Below are 23,168 nucleotides of genomic sequence, written 5' to 3'. Positions count from 1 at the left end.
ATAGTCGTCAATAAGAAGTCTTTATTTAAATCAAACTGGTATGATGGGGTTGTATGTTTTATTTTTGATCTTGGCAAAAACGGAAACTTGCTATGGTACGAAGAATTTATTGATAAATAAAAATGACGTTTCATTTAATAATTATAATAAGGCTTGTAAAGCGATACCCATACCGTTGTTAAATCTTATCGCAAATACTTTAAAGTATTCACATATATCCATTTGGAGAATTCCTGTATAAAAGGTTTAATTTAGAGTCCGACTCTTGTGTTTTCTGTTCTTCTGATGCAGAAACATTAGAGCATCTATTTTTCAAATGTCAGTATGTTAATGCTCTTTGGTTTGAAATACACTGTTGGGTTTCACTCTTTCCAATATACCTTCTTTCACATCTAAGGATGTTCTTTACTTTATGGACAATCTGGATTCTAAAATCTCAGATGTTGTCAATTTTGTAATAGTGTTATGTAAGTATTTTATTCATGCATGTAAGTGGAAAAAATACCCCTCCTCTGTTTACCGTCTTCTTGAATTACTTTTGTCATTATTTTAAGTCACTTAGGCTTCTTTCTAATATAAATAAAAAACTGCTGTACTATACTGTAAAATCACAAAGTACTTGCTATTCTGAATATTCCTGCCTGTGTCAAAAGGCCTATGTTCCTTATTATTATACCCTAGATATTTTTATTTTCTCCCTTTAAAGTTAAAATGACTTGCTTCATCAACATTATAATATAAATTGTTTCAATACTGGTCTGTTTCCTTGACTTGTCGATAATTTCTTTCAATAAAGGTTAAAAAAAAAACAGATGGAAGAGCTTCCTCTCCCACAATGCACAGCGGTATCCGGGCTTAATAAATTGACACGAGACGCGTGGTCTGCCTCTCAGTCAGCAGGAAGATGTGGTGCGGAAGGAGGAAAATTCATTATGGTGAGGTCTGCTCAGTAAAGGCCCGTGCGGTGCGTCGACAAGGAAAAGGACTAAAGCGAGTGTAATTTATCCATGCGACAAATTTGTGTTAAAACGGGACTCGAAAGTTTTGTGAGTGCGCAGAGCGGGTGTAGTGCAATGGCAGTCCGCGTTTACTTGTGGGCTCTTGATGGGAGACAGCATCAAAAAATATGTGCAACAACCAGTCTGTGGGCTACTCCTGTGCAGGAGCAACGTTAAGCTGGGCAGACACTGCGATTTTTGGCCCATTTTGAGCCGATTTTTCAGTCGTGCGAGCGTTTTGGCGATCGGCCCGATTTTGGCCTTCATAGTGCGTCGTGTAGTTTACGCGGGGTAACGAGAAGCGATTAACACCTCACGACCAGCTCGCGATCATCAATCGCTTGGTCCCGACCGTCGTGAGGGTGTCACCGCAGCTTCTCACACTGCGCACGCGCAAACACATAAACGTCGGTGAAAAAGCAGCACGGCAGTGCAGCGTGTGATCTGGACACAAGCGATGGAGGCACAACTTGTAGAACTTTGGAAAGCTCATCCGAGCCTTTTCCATGTGGCCTCACAAAATTATCACGACACAACAACCGTGACAATAGTTGGCTCTACATGCTGCTCAATCACAGCTGCCTGATCATGTTTTTCATTAGCAATTTAGAAAGGTTGATTGTGTGTCTGTGTGAGTGAAAGACCGAGAGCGAGCGACAGAATTTCTGTTTTAACCTTCATTTTATGGACGCACAGTTTGACGCCACTGGAAAAAATCACAGTGTCTGCCCAACATACAAAGAGATGAAGTACCGTGTGTGAAACAACGACGGATGTCTGCTGTTACCACTCAGTGCTTCTCATGCCGGACCTTTTTAACTGGTTTCGCGCTTCTTTTCCCCAGTGGGTTCAGATGGACAGGCTGCAGTGGACACTTCTGCGGCACCGCCATGTTGTTACTATGGAACGGACACAACAGGCAGTGACTTCAGTTGGTAAGTCTTTTAGATTTAAAGTATTACGGTGAGAAATCTGCTTTTGGGAATAAAACATTTCCAAGAAAAACTGATAAATTAGAAAATGCTTTATTGGCTATTAAACAAGCCAGTCAATTTAAAAAAATGTGTGGGGCATGTCTATTCAAGACAGTCTTTTCCCCTTTGCCTAATTAATTCTGTTTATAGCTTTTATAGTACTGAGTGACATGGGCAAGGAAAATGCCAATTAAAGTGTTTAAACCAGATAAACTTTCCATTTTTTGTAATGAGATTTTTTTGGGGGGATTCCCTTTGCAACTACATATTTCTCCATTGTTCTCACAGATATGCTGCCACATAAGTCTGCTAGCAGAAGTAACTGTGACAACATAAGAATAAACTGGCACGTTTGTGCTCCCTGACTTCAGTTTAGAAAATGGGGCTTGATGTGAATGTGGTTTGTGCCATTGCATTAGTTTTCACTTTAAAGTGGATCCCTTCTCAGATGATATGATTTGTCTTGAGTCTGAGGATGCAGACAAATTAAAAGCTCCTTAAATGTGAACACCTACAAATTGTCATCTTGAAGACTATCCTGATGTTGCACTGGTTTCTCTTGCAGACATGCTGGCACCCAGTGTTAAACAGACATGAAGGCTGAGTGTTGGCAGTGGAGTAGAACTACACACTGCTTGCCTTTAGGCGTAAAGGTAAGTTAAATTCAGTTTATAGACGTGTTCTGCATTGAACTATTTAGCAGTCTTGTCATGTTCACATCTTTGTCATTCCTGGTGTAATTTCAGACTGATGTTAAGCTAGATTTGCTTCAGACTCTTAGCTAGTGTAGTTAACAGGGACCAACTGATGCCACAGACTCACAACATTACAGCAGCTAGATGTTGCTGCTTACTCAGATTTTACTCCATCCAAAGTGGCATGAGTTTCCGATGGGGATGCACTGATCAGTCATTTGTGGGAGGAGAACATCCAGACTGACACTGGCTGGAAATTCTTGGACAATTCAAATCAGTTTCTTGGTGGGTGGTGTGTGGTAAATCTAAAGTTATTACACTGAGACTGACACTGGCCTGGCGCTGAGCAAAAGGCTGTTGTGAATAGATGAGATAATAGTGGTTGTGGTTGTGTTGCAGGCAGAGGATCTGTGGTACTGATATCTACAGACTGAAGGTGGGTCTCACTGACAACTTTTACTTGTATTTAAGTTTTTGCCCTGTATGCACTGATTAGTGAATAATAACACATTATGCTGCAAGGAGCTCATGCTGACTGACTGCAGGTATGTGTGATGTACATGAAGGATGTGGAGAAATGGTGTGAACCCAATCTTGTACTGCTCTGACAGAGACTGGCTCATCTCTGCTGGAGAATCTTAGTATTGGGAGAGAAAGTCAGGACTTGGCACAGGTTTAAGTAAAAACAATTTACCAGAACCTGACTGAAGGCCTGAAACATGCTGCTGGGAATAGTTCAGTTACCTTCACTGTGCAGATTGAATAATAATAGTAATACGTGTGCTTTGGTTTTGTGTCGACAGGGATCCTGACAGGCAGTTTTGGATGACTTGGGGATGCAACTGCTATCTTGGCTACATCGACCAGTTTCGGCAAATGTCATGTCAGGATGTGGAGTCCTGTCTGCATACCTCAACCTCACAGGGGCTCTAGATTTCAAGACGAGGGTTTTTATTTTATATTTTTTTCTCTAATCCCTCATTTGAAGGTTTAAAACCAGATCTATCAAAATGTTTGCCTTTTAATGTCTGTTAATCTAAGCAGCAGCATCAATAGGTGATATTGGACACACATTTACACTGGAGTACAGCAAGTGTACATTGTGAGTTGGATAATTCTGAGGTTATCTTGCAACTGAGCTCAATGATTAAGAGATGCAAGCTTCCGTGTGGTGTTTTGAAGAGAACAGATGGCTGTAAATTCTGGTTGGAAAAATGAAGCTAATGCTGAAATCCCTTAAACCAACGTTCTGTCTGAAAGCCACCAAATGTCTATTGCTCGGTTTGCAGATTATGAGAACGGCTTTCTAGTAAACTCTTTACTGCTAAGTTTATGGCATCACTCATTTGGGGTTATAACAACAACAGCAAGATGATGTGGTGCTGAAGTCTGACTATACAATGGTACAAGCATTAATGTACACGAGGCTAAATAACAGACAAATGCATGATTGTTCCTGTCGTTGTGGCTGAACATTAGTCATCTGTCTGTTTCATTGGCCTAGATGTGATGGAATCCTCTTTATTTGAGAAATGTACTTAAACCTTTTTGTCACTACTTCCTGTGTTTTCAAGCTACCTCTTTCAAAGGTGAATAAACTGAACAGTGAATGTGTCATTGCTTTAATAAATGCCTAAATGGAACAAGACATTTGATGTTTGTGATGAATTTATATTTGAAGGTTCCTGAATACTGCAGTTGTGGGGAGGAGAAAAACAAACTCTGGCACAACTGTGTTCACATAAAACCAACTGGACTACATGCTGGCAAAGGCAGAACTCTGATTAAATCAAAGATAATTATCTATAGCGGTATAGTAGTGATCATAACTTTTTTTTAAAGCTTTTTTAATGTAGTTTGAATTTAAAACCTTCATATCTACACCCACATTTTGAAACCAATGTAGCTACACTACTTTGGGTTAAAATTAAGATTGGCGGCTGCTGCAAGCAGGTTTGTTAGTGATAATCTACACTGACTATTTAATGCATGTATTTGAGCTTGTTCCGCATGGTAACTGTTGTCACTGTTGCCGGTTATTAAAAGTTTGATTTAGTGGTGACTGGAGCAACAGCCTTCCTGATCTGAACCCAAATGCTGTTTGGTTATTGGACTTCTGTGCAAATCAGTTTGTATCAAATTGAACGGCATGTTCAAACATGTCCCTAAGTGCATGTGGCACCAGATATGCAGGGGTTTTTGTTGTTTTTTTTATACACTTATAAAGTGAAGAGAGGAGCTGAGCTGTCTATTGAACATTTGGTTTTGTGTCCATAACTAAAAGGTCCAGCTTTTATGAATAGAGAACTAATTATTTTTCACTCACTGTTTTTTATACTCAAATCTAATAACTAGTGATTAAATGATTAATCTTTGGCTCTCTTCTAGTGTGTTGTTTGTCTTGTCTTTCTGGCTGCCCGTCCGTGAGCCTGGTTCTGTCGGAGCTTTCTTCTTGTTAAAAGCGAGTTTTTACTTCCCGTTTGCTCAAAGAGGTTGTTGTTGTTGTAGGGTTACCTTACAGTCCAATGCCTTAAAGTGACTGTTGTGAGTTCACACCATATAAATAAATGTAAATTGAATTAACAGTGTTAGATTTCCAAACCAACTTCATTCTGAGCCAAAGACTAGAAAATATGGTGAAGCAAATCTTCCCTTTGGCTTCACCTGCAGGAGTGCCGAGGTAGGTCTCCCTGCAGGGTTGGTGTTTCCTTCGTCGGGAGCAGCGCTGGGCTGTTTAGATCACGGACAAACAGGATCCCACATTCTTGATCTTTAGTTCACAAACACTTGTTGTAATGACTAACTACTCCTGACATGTTGGAGATGTTTGCTCTTTATACAGTAAAGTTACAGCAGGATACAAATAACATCAGGCTGATCCTGCCACGATTTGTTCCCCCGATTCAAACAAACAGGATCCCACAGCTGTTTATGTTTTTAAACCCATTTTGCACAGAGAGGCATTTTTTAAAAAAAATGTATTGATGTTGAATATTATTACACAGGGAAAATAATCATCACACCGTGACGCCTCTGCCTTTGTAAATAGAAGGACAGTAACTGGGTGTTTATGTAAGCGTGTAAAACCTGAAGATAGAGACAAAATACTGTTAATCTGCCATTCTGCAATTCCTCTCATGTAAGCAATAACGTGGCGCACAGCTGACGTGAAAAAAGGCACATACCTTTAACGTTGCGTGACGAACTCTGTATTCCTCGTCCACACGTAAACGCAAAAAATGAGTTTTAAATAATCTCAGTTTTGTGTGTGATTCGAAACACGTGGACGAAACAGCTGCGTTTTCAAAAATACCCGTGTAGGTGCGGACGTAGCGTAAAAGAGTTAGTAGTTTATTTTCTTACTACCTGCAGGTTACTTGTATTTGCTTAATTGTTTAGTAAATGTTTGAGGTGAGAAATAAACCGCAATTGAGCAAAATATGTGCGTGTGTGCGTGAGCGGTTTGGAAACCACTGATCTATATCATCACTATCGAGGATGATTTAAATAAATGTTTTAATGAAACGCGTAGATAATGAATATAAATAAACCAATGGACATTGAGAAATCAATCAGTCAGCACATATATTCGAACATAACGCTTAGTGTTGCTATTCTGGAGTAGAAAGAAAATTAGAGCAACAATGCAAGCGGGGAAAGGGGCAGCTGTTCTAGAGCTTTTTGTCAGCAATATTTCAGTTTTGCTCAAAAAAGATTTGTATAGCTTTATGAAATGGACTATAACGAAATAAACGTTTTATATTAGGTAACAAAATAAAACAAAACAAATAAAAACGGGCGGGGACGGGTAGGTGGACAGAATCGGGCGGAGGAAGGTCTGAAGACGGAGGCGGAGTTTTGAGGTTCTTTGGGTTTTTTTTGACGCCGAGTAACTTTCTCTGAGAGGAGCGTTGAAAGTGCCAAAGGAGAAGGTGGAAGGTAAAGGTAAGCTGCTGTCACCGTTTATTCGTGTAAACCAAATAACAGCTTCCGCTGTGCGGAGTCCGGCCAGCGCTGTTCTCAGTAGTAAAATGCTTACTTGGCAAAAGTAAAAGGGATGGACGTGCCTATCACGAGTTTCAGCCTCCTGCCAACGTCTGAGACGCATAAACAGAAAAATCTAGCAGACCTAAAGCGACAAAGCTGCGCTCAGTGCTGCAGAATCTCGTAGTCGGAAATTTTACGCTCACTTTCTGACTTCTTGTACTTTTAAGTGCTACACCAGTATAGTTAAAACGCCTGTAAAATGACCATTTGCATTGGAGTAAGGCTAGAAAATTCCGTGTTCTGCTGCGCATCTTCCATCACATCACAGATCAACGCATATGAAAAATGAAGTGTGTTAGTAGTAGTGAAATTAAAATTAACTTTGCGGAACTGTTTGTAGTGAATTTAAGATGTAAGATGTACTATTATTAGCTCTGCAGTTAATGAAGAATGTCTGGGGTTTGGTGCTTCTGTCACTTGATTATCGTTGAAGAACAGAGCACCCATAGCTGGTTCATAATTAGCCTGTAGAGCTCTGGGCTCAACAGCCCTTCTGTCTTGATATCATGACATTTTGATAGGATGGATTTTCATGATAACCAAACCAGTCTTATGACTTTTCCTTCCAGATCTATTGAGTGGGGTGTGGGATAGATAAGCAGGCTCCTCAGCTTCCTTTGTATGCTATACCAAAAAGTTGGTTTGTCAGTAGCATGTTGCAAATATTAAAAAAGGAGAAGTAAACTGGGATTGACTAACATGGAGAAATCTGTAGAGAAGGTATACAGCATTTTGAACATATGCCATTTTTGGTCATAAGTGGAACCTGCAACATTGCTCAACTTTATGAACTACAGCTTGCAAAATGTCGGTTTATGGCTCCACACTTCATGGCTTTAAAGTGAAATGCACACTTCTCTCCAAGGTGCGCTGAAGTGGGACGTGGTCCTCTCTCTTCATCCCTCAACCTGCCATCATGTCTCGGTACCTGAAGCATTTCACTGCTGTGGGGGACCAGCATGTGGTCCATAGCGACGAGGAAGAACTGCATGTTTCCAGTGAGGAGTTGAGTCCGGCTACGGCACAGCTTCCAGTTACGTTAACATTTAGGGATTCATTCAAGAGGCTCTACAGCTCAGAACGTTTCCAGGTATGTCGCTGTAGTCTTTTCAGAAAATGTACCAAAGAAACTGTTGTCTGAGCCTTCCAGTCTGCCAAAGCTACTAAGCTATTACAATGACAGAGAAATATGAGGGTGGGCAAACGATTCCAGGAAAAGTCCATAAAAATAAAAAAATGTAAATTTGGTTGAGCTTCTGTTCGGGATCATCATCTCAGTCATGTCTGGACAGCTTTTAAAGCGGCTGCTGTTGTTTTGGAGATTTAGAGTAACAGAAGTCAGGCGTCTGACCACGCCTCTATACACGCTCCTTATGGTTCTCATCTGTATAGGTTCCCCCAGTCTACAAACTGTTCATTCTCGTTTACGTGCCTTTATCGAAGTTTTGTTCTGACCAGTGGGGTGGCTTTAGCTCAGGAGGTAGAGCAGGTCATCTTCTAATCAGAAGCTTGGTGGTTTGATCCCACAGTTACGGGTAACAAGTGTTTCAGAGGATTCCTCATCATTTTTTGAATATTGACTGGATTATGCCATAGAACAGTGAAACACAGGTATTCAATGGGCTATGCAGAATTAGCGTCCTTTTAACTGTACCAGTTTATAACCCAGCTATTGTTCCATATTTTTCCTCAAAGTGCAGCAAAAGACAAGAAAGTTTAAAGCAAGAGGACCTTATTTTCTGCACAATGTCAGATATTAGATTTAGTTCAACTACAACTGGTTTTGAGCTCAAGTACCTTCCACCACAGTTTTTTTCTTTTACTTTGAAAACTAATAGAAGCTGACATCATAACTGTCTCTGCTTGCAGGTGTTGGTTGTGTGTTTGGTAATCCTGGATGCCATCTTTGTCTTGGCTGAGTTGCTTATAGATCTGGCTGTCATCAAGCTCGAGCATGGCCACATTGCTCCAGAGGCAAGCAACTTTTCTTCACAGTCTAAGAGACATCCCATGGGTATTACTGAGATTTTACTACACCGTTATGTGTTTTTCAGGTTTTTCACTACCTGAGCTTGGCTGTTCTCACCTTCTTCATGTTGGAGCTGGCTGGGAAGATGTTTGCATACCGCTTGGAATTCTTCCTGCACAAATTCGAGGTGTTTGATGGTTTTGTGGTGACAGTGTCTTTCATCTTGGACATTGTCTTCATCTTCCATGAGGATGCTTTTGATGGGATAGGTCTTCTGATCCTGCTCCGACTCTGGAGGGTAGCCAGGATTATCAACGGTCAGTGCCACTCTGCAGTGTTCACAGGAAATGGATGAAATGATAAACCAACGGTCATGGCTCTGATTATTTAATCAGCTCATCAATGATGCAACAGCATCACATGTCTCTGAGTTCCTCTTGCCTCCTCTCTTTTATGATCGTCTTCATTTACATTCACATTTTGATTGTCCGCTATGTACATTCATGTTCAAATTGCTAAAAGAATACATTTTTATCTTGCTGCAAAGCAGATTGGGAATGTAAAATACATTAGACGTCACTATTCAGAAAGCACAATGGTGGCCCACTAAAAGATTTTTTTCACATTGTTGTATTTGCAGGTTTTGTTTTTTGGTTTTATATGAGATCAAAATGACTGATGTTAAGTTCCAGATGTCATGGTTAGCAGGGCAAAGTTTAAAATGCTGACCATTTTTTATTTTGTTGTAGGAATCCTAGTGTCAGTGAAGACCCGTGCAGACCAGAAGGTTCACAAGCTGAAGGAAAGCTATGACCACCTGGTTCAAAGAGTTACTGAGCTACAGGAGCGCAGTGATAAACTGGTGATGTCAAATATTCATGAAGATTACTGCTGGCAGGCTTGGACTACTTATGTCTTGTGAGATGCTTAGTGTGTCAGGAATCTTTCACCCCTGCACAGAGATTACAGATTACTGCCTGGTTACCGAAAAGTCAGTTTCTTTTCTGGGACCTCATTCTCTAGAGAACGAGGTCCCAGTGACACACTTCCTGACCATAAAAATACTGGTGTCATTCCTCAGCCTCCTAGTAGATGCACCTATGGTATAAATTCAAAAATCCTCAGATTTTCAGAAAAACTGACCTCTGACCTTGATTGGTTAATGTCACTGGGCTACACGCTTGTCTGAGAGTTTTAGTAGATGCCCTCGTGCTACTTAGCCTCATTCTTGTGTTCACAAAATCTGACCTTGACCTTGAGGACGAGGTCACTCAGGTTCTTAGTAGAGATGTCACCTCATTCACTGCTTCAGGATTCAACTTCGAGAGTTTTCCAGAAGTGTGGCAAAGTCAGAAAAGCTTCATACTTTAGATTCACTCCTTCTGGTGTGAGGACAGAGAGGTGACTCTTTTAGTAACATTATTAGGGAGCTAAAGTGAACCGATATGAGCCAAACTCATAACGAAAGCAAACGTTGACCTTTTCTTTTTTTAAAGCTTTGTTTAGTTCTAGTCACTCTTTCATTCTGTTTTTTAATGTTAACGAGCTCACAGTTACAGTAGGATAACATTATCCTTAGTTAGCTTGCCGCTTAAAACAAATGAAAACACCAAGTTCCCAAATGGACAGTCCCAGTGGGGGAACTCTTTAGGCCTGGAATTCCACAAAAACTGCAGTAATGATGGCAGATCGCTCACAACACACTCAGTCCTGCTTTGGATTTCAGGCAGTAGAAGGCAAAACTGTAATGCTGCTGACTGAGTGATGAATACAGTTACTGATAAGATCTCCATGCACATTAAGTCAGTATCAGAATCCTCATTGGCATTGTAGCAGTAAAACAGCTAAGACGATACAGACACTCAATAAAATTAAAATTAGTAAAAAACATATAAATTATATACACAGTATATATTCAAATGCATCTATAAACTAAACCAGTACTGTTGTCTGGTATTTCCTTTCTTGTTGAGGAAGTGTTGACTGTTATTCTGTGCACGGGGAATATCAGATATATTTATTATAACTTATTTTACTTTTTGTCTGTTTTGTAAATTTCACAGCAGTAATACAGAAAGGTGTCTGTTATTTAGCAATTTAGGCTTTACTCCTTCATATTGTTACTCAGAAGGCTTAAGTATGTGGCACGAAGGCCTACAGTGAGTAACAAGGTGATTCTTGTCTGTGTTTGCAGGCACAAGAGAACGACAACCTGAAAGCCCTCCTCAAGAAGCACGGCATAGACGTCTAGCTCAACAAGCTCACTGCTGCAGAGCTACTTGTACCCACATGCTGCAGAACATTTAATGGTTTAGTACTAACTGCACTGAGATTTAATGTCATCATTATTGTGGTGATGGAGACAAATTAAGGGACTGCACTTGCATCATGAATTTCCAGTATATACATGTTAGTGATTTTCATGCCATAAAGCCTAAAGCACCTGTAAATAAGTGAAAGGCAGAACGATAACTTGTACATAAAACTACATCTTAATGTGATTTTGGAGTTCTGTATGACCTGTTAGAACAAATTTAAACCATTGATTTCAAGAACTGAGAAACGAATGTGAAACCATGTATTAAATTTTATTATAAAAAAGGGAAAACTCAGATGTACATTATTCACACAATACACAGTTGCAGACTGATGGTCCAATAACAGTACTAGTGATGACCACACACTGTACCAGTGTTTATGGGGAAGCTTAAATAAGTGAAAGCTGCAGTTGGATCAAACAAAAGGGAAGAAGAAGTCAAAGGGCAGTTTGGCATTGATGGTAGGTGTGGCCCTGTAACCAGGAAGAGCAGCAGCAGATACTGGGATGAAGGCCACTGAGCTTCTGATTGGAAGGACACTGCTGCCTCTGGACAACAGGGTCTGTATGAGAATACACACAGTACAAATGATTCTCTCTGCTTGCAGTTTTTTTCTGCTATCAATGCTCCGACAGAAATGATGTCTTACCAAACTGCTGGTGTTGCTCTGAATTACTTCTTTGATGCTCACAATCTGTGCTTGAGGATTCACGAAGGATCCGTAATTGGTCCATTTAATTTCTAAGTGCAGTGACAATGGGATGCTGCAACTTGGAGCTTCCTGCAAGTCAGAAACATGACAGTGAATTCACTTCTGTTTAAGACCTCAGACCTCAATTTAGATCATCTGACTCATCACTCAGTGCAATGACAGTGATCATCGTAAGATACTGTGCCCCTTGTTTGACCTCACTCACTGTGGGATTGAAGTTGGTCTTGATCTGCACCCAGTCCAGGAGATTGTCCAGGCGGGAGTTTCCAAAGGAAGCCACATAATAAGGATAGTTAAATCCTCTCAAAATTCCTAGAAGCTCTTGCGAGACAATAGTGCAATTTACACCATCTTCCAACCTGCAGGATCGAAAAACGTTGCCATCAGAAATTTTAAAGAAAAAACAGCGTTTGTTACATTAAGTGTGATGAATAAAATGTGAGGATGATGTGCCTTAACAGGCAGCCAGACACAGAGTCGTGACCAAAGAGGACAGGTGAGCGCTGATGTGGACCCTGCAGACAGTCCTGGTCCTCAGTGCTGAGGAGCAGAGACAGAGTGTCTCTGAGGTCAATGCTTCTGACAATCCCAGTGGAGAGGAATGTTATGGACAAATCCTGGTTCTTAGAGAACATCAAAACATTACACGTCTTTCATCAACCACTGAAATTCAGTTTAATTTATAGAGCTTCAGTTTACAACAACAATTGTCTCTGTGTTTCACACAGCTAAGGAACCAGCAACAGTACACGATCAGATGATGCCCTACGGGCAGCCTCGGGAAGGAAGAACCCTCTTTTAACAGAAAGTTCCAACAAAATCATACTCTGCCACGGCTAGTTAGGGGTTGATAGTAAAGAGCATGGAGAGACCATGGACGCTGAACAAATTTTTAAAAAGAAAGACACAGGAGAGAGAAAACAAAAGTTATGACATGCAGTAGTGGCACATAAACGCCTGGGAAATGATGGAGAACTGTCCTGGGAAAGTTTTCAACTAGCACGTGCCTATATTTTGTATCTCTCTTTATCTTAAAAGTAGAGAAAGTGTCTGTCTCCTGAACCTAAACGGAGCTAAAAGCTCTTCCTTTAGAAACTCTGAACCACAAGCCAGTCTGAAATCTGGCAGCAAATTTTCATACTTAAAATTTTCCCATTAATATTTCAAAAAATTGATTTTTACTTATAGTTTTAATCTTTTATTATAAAACTTTTTTTAACCAAAAAATTGTAATCTTATTTATTTGTTTTTACGCTAACAGAAATGGGCTTGCAGTAGTACAACAATGAGGGAAATCTGTCCTTTATCCAGGTAAAGGATATTCGGCTGTTCTTGTTCCAGACACAAGCGGCAGGCCGACCACATAACCTGGATTTCCGCTGTAGTGGACATTCACGTCCCCCCCATCTGCCTGTTTAGGAGACACAAAACACAGAGCGTTACTCAGATTTAGTGAATGGTCAAGGAGTAACATGTTTTCCTAAATTACTAAACACTTCTTGCAGTCTTTCTCAGAAGGAAGAAATGTAGAGCAATTAAAACGAACAAATCTGTGAAACCAACAAATCCCCTCATTCTAACAGCACCTGATTTGATCTCTACCAGTGAATTGCTGTGGAAGTACACAACACAGAGACAGAAGACAAGCTGGCAATCATAGTTTTGAAGTCAAAGTAATACAACTACAAGCTGTGTTGAACCTGTTCTGCTTCCCTTATTTACTGTCACGTACAGTGGTGAATGTTCACATTAAAATGCTCAAAGTTTCAGATAATTAGGATATGTACAGGTAAACTCAAACATCCCACTTTTATCCTTAACATCATCACCTCGTGTCCACAATTCTGGCAAAGCAGCCTCACCCACACGCTACTTAAATAAGGATATTTTAGCCAGCTTTTGTGAGGGGCTAAAACATTTGTGACTGATTGTTCCAAAAAAATAAACCATTACACATACATAGGTTTGTTTGAATATACTACCTGGATGTACGTGACCTGAAACTCCTGTTCCAAATGCAGCACAGCTTCAGTTACAAATCCAAGCACCACAGACACCGTTGCATTTTCTATCTTACCCTGTGGGTTGTACTTTATCACATAGAGAACCTGAGGAGACATAATTTTCTAATTACACACTTTCAATTAACTTATTTTTGCATATAACTTTTAAATAGGGAGAAGTGTTGGGGTGGTTAACAAATAAAGACTTAGTATTGCTTAGATTGCTTCATTTAGATGTAAGGGAATGGCACTAGACATGGAAATACAATTAGGTGCACGTCACTGGAAAAGCATAAGATGTTTCCCTTTTGGAAAGTTGATTGTGTTTGAATTGCCTCAATGTACTTTCACGTCCCACCTCCAAAGATAACTGACAACACAGGCATGTCTGGGTGCCTATGTCCAGACTTTTGCATCTCTCTGAAATGACTGCGTGCCTGTGTGTTTGTGTGGAGTAAATGGCCTGTATTTGTATAGCGCTTTATTTAGTCCCTAAGGACCCCAAAGCGCTTTACACAACCAGTCATCCACCCGTTCACACACACTTTCACACACTGGTGATGGCAGCTACGTTGTAGCCACAGCCGCCCTGGGGCGCACTGACAGAGGCTGGCTACACGGACTCGTAATCATCATCATCCAGAAAAGAGAAAACAGGAAGAGGATATTTCTGACTATTGCACACAATTTTAAACCAGAGTGTAATGTGGTCACATCTGTAGACTTTACTTTTCAGAAAAAAAATCTCCTGTGTTTGTGGAGAGCACAGCAAAGACGTCAACACAGATAGGTGTGATATTTTCCACAGCTGGATGACTCAGTGGAACTACAGGTCTAATTAAAAAAACTAACTAAATGTCACGAATTAACAACATTACAGGATGTTTCACTGTATAATATATTTATGCTATATTTATTATACTATGTTATGTAACTCAGTCAACATTGTATGCTAATGGATGTCAAATATGTGTGTCAACCGTTTCTTCATGCTGGAAGTGAGAAATAAACTCCAGTGTGTGTGACCCACCTTCAGCACCACATTACCACAGAGGGTGGGGTTGATGAGAACAGGACTGATGTTTCCTCCACCTGTGACCTTCAGCTCAGTCTGAGTGTGATCTGCAGACTGTAGGATGACTGAAGACACCACCACAGGAACAACCTCCAGCAACAGCAGGGACTCATATCAGTCTTCATTTAACTGTGTTTCTGAACTTCTGACACATTAAAACTACTGCACTACAATACACAATGCGCCAGCGGCTGTCTAACATGATGACAGTTTTAAACAGCACAGCATGCTGCAAATACTACTCAGTAAATAGTCATCTAAAACACAACTGTGTTCTGAATGTTAATGTGAAAATAAGTGATTGCTAGTTGCTCTTTAGGAACTGAGCAGAAAGTTGTGCCACTGTTCCTGTTACTGCATTGCAGCACTTAACCTCAAGTTTGTTTGTGCGTGTTGTGCAACTTACAACATGTAGCAACATCAAAGGAGACACAATCAGGAGAAGCTGTCTGTGTCTTACTAAATGTCCTGGTCCACCTAAAGGTGTTTGGCATGGGAAGATTCTGAACATAGATTTTATCACCTGGTTATTTTATGCATTACAAACCACCATGAGTTTATCTGAGCCAGGTTTTATATTAATATTACTGAGTTGGTGCATTAAAGGATTTTAGTGGGCATCAAAACCAAATTTAGGGGTGTACAGTCATGGTTAAAATAAATAAACTTTACATATTATACCGTATTGATTATGTATTTAACAAAAATGAAGACATTTTGCTCGTCCAGAGGATTAAGCTGATTGTTAACACGATGATAAGGAGAAAAAAATCATTCTGGGACGTGTTATGAAGGCCATTGCAAAACAATCGAAAATTGAAATATTTGTCACAGGAGGAAACATTCAAGATACTTTCCAATTTTCCCAGAACTGGATGCCCCAGCAAATTCACCACAAGGTCAGAACCTGCAATGCTCACAGAAATTCAAGAGCTACAGTGTTATGAAAAAAATTGTTACATTTATTATTTGTCACATGTTTCAGATCATGGAATTCATCTTATATTGTATTTACCTAATTTTAAACTTGGTAAAGTTTTTTATAATGTCAATCTGTAGTCTTAGAAGTTGCATAGGGTATATTTTATACCATGACTGTAGCTTTAATGGAAACAGCGGGAAATTAGGTGCAATGGTAGTGTCAAAAAGTATAAAGGAATATAAATCTTCACATCACAGAGAATCTTTCTACAGCTAAAAACGACTTTGTTTGCTTAATCAACTAATCTTGCAAATACATATGTACACAAACACAAATGTTTAAAACTCAGAGCCACTGACACAAGCAATTAAAGATACGTGAATGCGTCATTAATCTGTGTTGTATTATGTCAGCTCAAACAACCATTGTGAAATCTACTTGCTTGCCATGTAATGACTCATATGGAAAAGAAATAGTAAAAACTTACATGATTTACTCATGAAAGTGGCCACTTTCTTATTACTTTCATATATTTTTTTAGTAAGTATCCAAAACATACAAGTTTCATTATATGATTTTTCAGGGGATCATATATGTGTTTTCACTCTTGTATGCTTTTCATACAAGTTTCACACAAGACAGATACAAACTTTATAAGATTTATATCTTTTCCATATGGGAATTCTGTGTGTATCTCTTTTTTTTTCCGTTGCTTCAATTTAATAAAAATATCTTTGAGAAAATTATTACAAATTCACAAAGCTAATGTATACAGGTCGTCTGTTTTGTCAGATTAACTGTTTATAACATCTACACTGTTTTTAATGAACACATTTAAGAGTCTGTGACCTCGTCTTGTTAACTTGGATTTTTTTTAATTTATCAGTTAACTGATAATTAGTTAGTATGTTTAACTCTGATAAACATACTAACTGTTTCTGAGTTAAACAAATAGAGAAAGGTCAGGATACTTACTGCTGCATCTGTGCTCATATCCTGTCAAGCACAAAACATTTCACTTTAAACCTTTTAATTAATGATCTATATTTAAACTATATATAGTTAAGGAACACAAAACAGGTGTGCATGCTGTTCATTAGTTGCAATTCAAATTCAATGACATTATAATTCCTGGGCATAAAGTGAATTTCACTTCAACAATACACTGTATTAAAGAGTGGATTTTTAAGAGCCAACCAGTGTGTAGCTCAGTAAATGTGAGACTCACACTAAACAGCTGGGTGTCAGTGTAGCTATCCATGCTGAGGGCTGGCAGATGGCCGCAGTCCTGATCCAGGACCACGCGACGGGAGCACCGACTGCTTTGATCCTTCAGGAAAGCTGCAAATCAAACCAGGAAAGCTAAAACAACCTCATTCATACTGATGAAAAAGCCTCTCATCCTTTTCATAAAGCTTTACAGGATGTCAACAAAGGAACTGCTGTTCAATAAGAAAGTGACAGTAAATATGCAAACTCTGGGCACAAGTAAAGACCGACACTTTTTTAAGGAGACTGGGATGAGAAAGAGAATGGCTACATAGTGTAGTGGTTAACACATTCATTTTTCTGCCAGAGACACAAATCCCATTTGAGGTTGCATCTCTGCCAAAGAGCTACCCACTGTGGTGACGCCTTTTGACAAGGGAGCGGTTAAATATCACAAAGCTCCAAAAAATGAAAGTAACACGTTTTAAGCAGATTATGGCATCTAGTCAATTAAACCAGATGGGATACTGATCTGTTCAGTTAAGGAGCAGAGAGCTGCTGCTGAAATTACAGGTGCACTTAAAGACAACAATGAGACAAACAGGTGTGGGTTTTTTATGTGGAGGCCTCTGGCAGCTTTTCCCTCCTCATGTTTTGTGACTGGGCTGGACCTTGCAGAGGTTGCCCAAGTAGTCCAGCTCCACAGGACGGTATGTCAATATGAGCCATTACCAGAAGGTTTTTATGTCTCCGGCGGCCTGGGGACCCAACGTCCTCTAGTGGATCTGCACTCACTGCCATGTATCCTGACTGGGAGTTGCCATAGAATACCAGAATTGGCAGGTCTACCACTGGTGCCCAGTGCTTTACACACAGTAGAACAGGTTTATGCTGGGCACATGTGATAGATATGAAAGAAGCTTTGGAGAACATTATACTGCCTGTAACATCGTTCAGCACGACTGGTTTGGTGGTGGGTCAGTGATGGTCTGCATAGGCACATCAATGGATTGATGCACAGACCTCTACAGACGAGGCAAGGGCGTCCTGATTGTAGAGAAAGATTTAATCCAGGATGAAATCTTTGGCCCCACTGTCACACCCTATGCTGATACAGTAAGTCCTGTTTTTTACTTCATGTTTCAGTCCATCCCATACGGCCAGGTTTTACCTCAGACTGTGCAGGAGCTCAGTGAGGCCCATAAGATCTGGAAGGAGATCCCCTAGGACACCAACCACTGTTTCATTACAAGCACGCCCCGATGTTGTCAGGCATGCATAAAAACACATGCGGGCGATGCCAGCTTCTGAGTAGTATTCTTAAATGCTGCAATGAAATTTTTGCCACATTACTTTTTCACTTTGATTTTTGGGTTGTCTTTGAATTCTCTAGGTTGATAATATTGCATCAATGACATGGCCTCATTTCATTCTTTACACTTGGTCAGTCAACATCAGTACAGATATTGTACTTTTGGTCTCCCCAACATTTAAAAGGAGCAACTTTTTATTTTGAAGGCAAACAGCCTCCATTTCCAGTTTGCATTACCTGCTTCAGTTTCACTACCACATGGGGAGTAGTTTGCAAATTGCAAATGTTTACAATATTAAAGGACTCTGGATAGGATTGAGTGAAATCAAGTGGTGAGTTTACAGGCTGCAGAAAAAACAAATTCCCCCTCTCTTTACAAGTGTCCAGGTAAATCTACAGCGGTCAGTGGAAACACCGCTACTCATAGTTAAAAGTGATGATGTCATAATAATGAATACATTTTACTTTCTATAATTTACAAGTACAAAGGCATTACCTGCAGGACTGTTATCCACACAATCAGCAGTGACACCGGGAGCTGGCAGTTGCAAGATCTCTCTCTGTTCAGCCGCCCCTGCCGTCACGATCACATCCCCATACTGAAAAGCCAAAGCATCAGCAGAGAATGAACAGACAGGAAAATGGCAAGTTCAGACTCACCTATGAAGGAGTGCACTGAGTGTTCTTACTGAGTTTCTTTGAAAACAAGTTCCTCACAGGTTGTGGACTAAACATACCTTCATATGTTAAAGTACTCATGGACTATCTAAGAATAAAAAAGTCACTGACTGATTCGATGTGGACAAACGTACACTTACTGATACTACATGAGCTATAAGCAGTGACTCCTTTCAAACAGAGGCTCACCTGGTATCCGCCCGAGGTCTGGAGGTTTACAGAGGACGCCTGGTTAACTTTCTCTAAACCGAAAATATAGCTGGTGAATTGTTTAAAGAGCGACACAAAGTTGCTGTCAGTTGGCAGAGCGGGAGAGGGATATGACAGTCCATCAACTCCTGCAGAAAAAAAGAAACCAGCTCAGATAGTCATTAAGGAAGCTATTATACATAATATTGTAAATAACACACTGTTAAATTTGCCTTTTTTAACTTTACCAAACTTATGTGCAAATGGTTTCTTGAAGCGTTTACTCTAACACGCCATAAAAGCCCATTTGCTGACTTACGGTTTTGTGACTCGATGCAGAAGATGTCGTAGTTGGTCTCCTTCTGAACAGATGATTGCAGCTCTGAATAACCGTCTGCTGCTCTCCTTAAAGAATACAATGCCACATCATGGCTGCACATCTGCTTGCTGCCACTGCAAAGTGATGAAAGACAAAGAAGGAGCTTATTGCTATGGACATGCAGACAAATGCAGATGTTTTGCTGAATTGTTTGCTCTACTGGGAAACATTTTTATGATTTCATCTTTTAGCAAGAGAAGACCAAGTGTTGCCATTTGTTTACTGTTGCTTTGATCAGGTCAGTGCAGTGTGCATGAACATTTCCACAGTCAGCTGTCCATCAGTAGGACAACAAGCATACAAACCGCTGAATGTTTTCACTCAGTAATAACATTTCTTAAAAGTCTTAAACTGTTAGGTTGATGGTCAGTTTGGGGGATTAATGGTTCTTCTATAAGTCACATTTATGAGTTTTTCTGTAGCTGAAGTTAACCCTCACTAACAAACAGTTGTTTTAATTGAGTGGTTTTTTAGTCCTATTAAAGGAAGTGCATTAGGCTATGGAAAGAAAGCAGGGCTAAAATTGGATGTGTTTGGACTATTTAATATTTGAGGGCATGTGTGCATGTAAACTGTTTTTTACAATTTGGCCAAAGCAGCCAACATTTTCCTCAGTGAACTCAGGTGGAGTGATGTTTTTCTAGCATGGACGACAGCAACACACACGATCAAAGCCACCACAAAGCCAATAAGCGTCCTTTATTAAACCACTTGTTTAACAAGCTGAAACTTAAAGAAATGCTTACTTTGCTCCTGTTTGCACCAACCACTGTTTTTAAATATAAAATACAGCAATACCACACACTGGCACATAAAAACATTCTAACAAAATCTATTTATTATACCGCACAGAGCCAAGAGGAGAAAAATCTATTCTTGTGAACTGACACTGCAGCCCATTAGTAGAAAAAGAGAAGATTTTCAGCTGGACTTCTACATACCTCACAGTGGGATAAGAGCAACTGGTGAACAGAGGCACATCCCCACTACACACTCTGTCACAACAGCAGTTGATGTCACATACATCCATCTGCTCATCGCAGGGACATAACCTGTCAGCTGACACACACACAAACACACACAGGTCAGATAGTTCATATTTTCTAGATGACGAACAGTCTTGATGCATTCAGTACATTACAAATGGTACAAATGCGGGTTTAATGTTCAAGCCATTAATAAACACAAGAGGCAACATATTAGGAAAACTTTTAAGCATAATGTAGTTCATTTTGTCCACACCCTATCTGATCAAATTTTAATTCATGCTAAACACATAAATAAAAATAAATAAAACTGATATCACAGGAGAGGATCAGGAACGAGCTTCAACTGGAGCTCTTACTCTGACTAACTGTGAACAACTGGGACTTGGCTTCTGACAAGTTCAATAATTATTTAGAAAATATGTACTAAATGCAGAGAGGTTAAAGGATCCCTGTAAAGGAGGGTAAAACGTTTTGGGAAGAGGTAACATGTCAGAATATTATTTCAAAATAAATTTAACTACTTTGGAGTTCAGAATGGATCTTATTAAAAATAAAGAAACACAAAAAAGTAATGTCAGAGCAGTCGTATTATTCATACACAGGTCTGTGTGTCAGCGCATGTGCACGCTCTCCTTAAACGAAGAGTCTGTATATACCTGGCATTAATGAGCATCCCAGGTTTTTATCTATCCGAATGAAAAACATAAAATACCACAAGGTCAGATCAAACGCCACGTTAAAATATCTTCATTTAACATTTTCCTTACTACCTCCGAGAGAACAGATATCCTAGCCACAGTTGTACAATGGGTACAATGGGTATGGGTTTAATTTGAATGTGTCCACATCTCTGAAAGTAGCTGGCAAACTGAATTACCTAAAAGCTATTTTGGTGGACAAAGAAAAACAGTGAACATGTGCTAAAAACGGGGGGACTGGGGTAGAAACTGGGGTTAAATCACAGCGACAGGTTACCACTGGTGAGAGGAGTGGGTAGGTGCCCGGAGACTGGCAGGGGCACGGCCGGTAGGTTCGGCATCTCGGTGCTGTAGCTCGGAGCTGTGGTCGTGCTCTCGGACGCTGGAGGCTGTGTACGCGGATAACTCTCAGTAACATTATAAATAAGATTGTAGGCATCAAAAGCCGTCGTATTAAAGTCGCTCTCTGTTGTGTTTACAGTAACGACAGTAAGCATGAGAAATAAATAGAAGAACTCTGGATCGCACTTGACTACAGTTGTGACCGCCATGGATATTTACTCGTTGCTATGGTTCTTCTTCTTCTGTTGCTGCTGCTTCTTCTTCTATGGCCCTTAATGGCGGGTGGCAAACCAATTGTAAGTAATTTACCGCCACCTAGTGGGTACTGTACGGGTTTCCGCCCGCATTACCGCCCCCTTTCATCGGTGTACAGATCTGCCAAATGTTTGGTTGAATTGATGGTGGAATTATCAACGTTTGACAGCTGAGTCCGGTGAGAGGATGAACTGAAATCACTGTGCAAACACACATTTATAATTATTTATTTTATTTATAGTTAGCAACTGTTATGACTGCTACAACGTTGACCCATTTTTGTGAAGCTAAGTCAGTTCCAATGGTCAGTTCCCTTGTCATCATCCAACTGACACCAGTGTTTCCAAATAAATGTAGTTAATGGGTATTAACTAGGAAGTTGTGATTCACTACATCTATCTGACAGCAACAGTTCACTAACTAAATTAGGTCATCCTGGGACTAAAACCAGGATGCTGGTCTGAGTGTCATCATTGTCCAGACAGGACTCCAGTTCTTCTGCCAAAAGCCAGTACACCTTGCTGCTTCCCAAGGTTTGACTTGTAACTCCAGGCTAACAGGCCTGGCCAAAGAGCAATCCATGTTTGTCCAGGACTGCTTATTTTTGGTATTTGGGTATATTTAACCTGGTCCTCATATCTGAAGGCTGCTCCCCTGCCCCCCAATGTGCCACTTGGGAACCTGGTAGATGGGTGTGGTTTCTCCACCCTAAAATCGAAACTATAAAATGTTTTCAGTTTCAAGTCGGATCCCCTGATCTCCTCTGATATGATGGTCCTATAACATTGCTCCAGACTCTGTGAGAGATGTATAATCAGAGTAATGAAGTAATCAATCATCAGACCTTCACAATGACCAACTTAAACCAAGCTGACAGGGTTTGAAATTTGTTGCAGTGCAGATTAAAGGAAAGGTTGCTGAAACTGTGAGTATTGCCTTAAGGGTGTTGATGCCCTAAACCAAACTTGTAACAGGTCTAAAGGAAACTTTTTAATAGGAAAAAGAAGAAATAAAAATAACTTATTAGTCTGTTGTAATGACATCACCATTAAACCATCGAAGAGTTCAAATTATATTTTAGTGGTAGATTAAAAAATGTTTCAAAATTCAGTGACTGAAGTCCATTTCTTCAGTGCGTCTTTACTTTGAGCCTCTTCTTCACCAAAACTTCTCCATCAAACCAGGAAATAAAGTTTGCTTGGTCAGATTACGAGCTTAAATCACCTTTCCATCCACAAGATGGCGACACAGAACAACAAAACACAAGTTTCAGTGTCCTGCACAGCGGGCATTTGGAAAGGACAGAAACAACAGAACGAAGGAATATGAGAGAAATAATATTATCATTAATTATTAATATCTTATGAATATTGTCATTATTTATAGAATGATAACACAATATTA

General features: G+C 40.0%; 2 protein-coding genes and 1 long non-coding RNA gene across 3 annotated transcripts; 2 read left to right on the top strand and 1 right to left on the bottom strand.

Moving 5' to 3' along the window:
* The first annotated feature begins 822 nt into the window (after window positions 1-822).
* LOC146716755 (uncharacterized) lies at window positions 823-4,315 on the top strand. Its single transcript, XR_014922238.1, has 5 exons — window positions 823-935; window positions 1,843-1,933; window positions 2,538-2,625; window positions 3,067-3,103; window positions 3,471-4,315. It is a non-coding gene; the product is annotated as an uncharacterized LOC146716755 (long non-coding RNA).
* Window positions 4,316-5,679: 1,364 nt separating this feature from the next.
* hvcn1 (hydrogen voltage-gated channel 1) lies at window positions 5,680-11,257 on the top strand. The gene is made up of 6 exons (XM_085468184.1): window positions 5,680-6,612; window positions 7,580-7,804; window positions 8,584-8,688; window positions 8,769-9,000; window positions 9,433-9,545; window positions 10,878-11,257. Exons 2-6 carry the CDS (start codon window positions 7,631-7,633, stop codon window positions 10,932-10,934), a joined length of 681 nt encoding a protein of 226 aa, XP_085324310.1. The 5' UTR covers window positions 5,680-6,612; window positions 7,580-7,630; the 3' UTR covers window positions 10,935-11,257.
* Window positions 11,253-21,771, bottom strand: LOC146716753 (tectonic-1-like). Its single transcript, XM_085468171.1, has 14 exons — window positions 21,445-21,771; window positions 20,422-20,539; window positions 19,421-19,554; window positions 19,102-19,250; window positions 18,731-18,833; window positions 16,942-17,054; window positions 16,689-16,709; window positions 14,747-14,881; window positions 13,696-13,821; window positions 13,036-13,124; window positions 12,167-12,304; window positions 11,919-12,072; window positions 11,651-11,782; window positions 11,253-11,563 (listed from the first exon to the last, which is right to left on the bottom strand). Exons 1-14 carry the CDS (start codon window positions 21,716-21,718, stop codon window positions 11,417-11,419), a joined length of 1,833 nt encoding a protein of 610 aa, XP_085324297.1. The 5' UTR covers window positions 21,719-21,771; the 3' UTR covers window positions 11,253-11,416.
* Window positions 21,772-23,168: the final 1,397 nt, after the last annotated feature.

The sequence above is a fragment of the Copadichromis virginalis genome, linkage group LG2, assembly GCF_057382275.1.
Source record: "Copadichromis virginalis isolate Kocher_CV1m ecotype Utaka linkage group LG2, C_Virginalis_male_GT1.1, whole genome shotgun sequence".
Lineage (NCBI taxonomy): Eukaryota > Metazoa > Chordata > Actinopteri > Cichliformes > Cichlidae > Copadichromis > Copadichromis virginalis.
The sequence above is the reverse complement of the archived record's forward strand: the minus strand, read 5'-3'. Positions and strand labels throughout refer to the sequence as shown.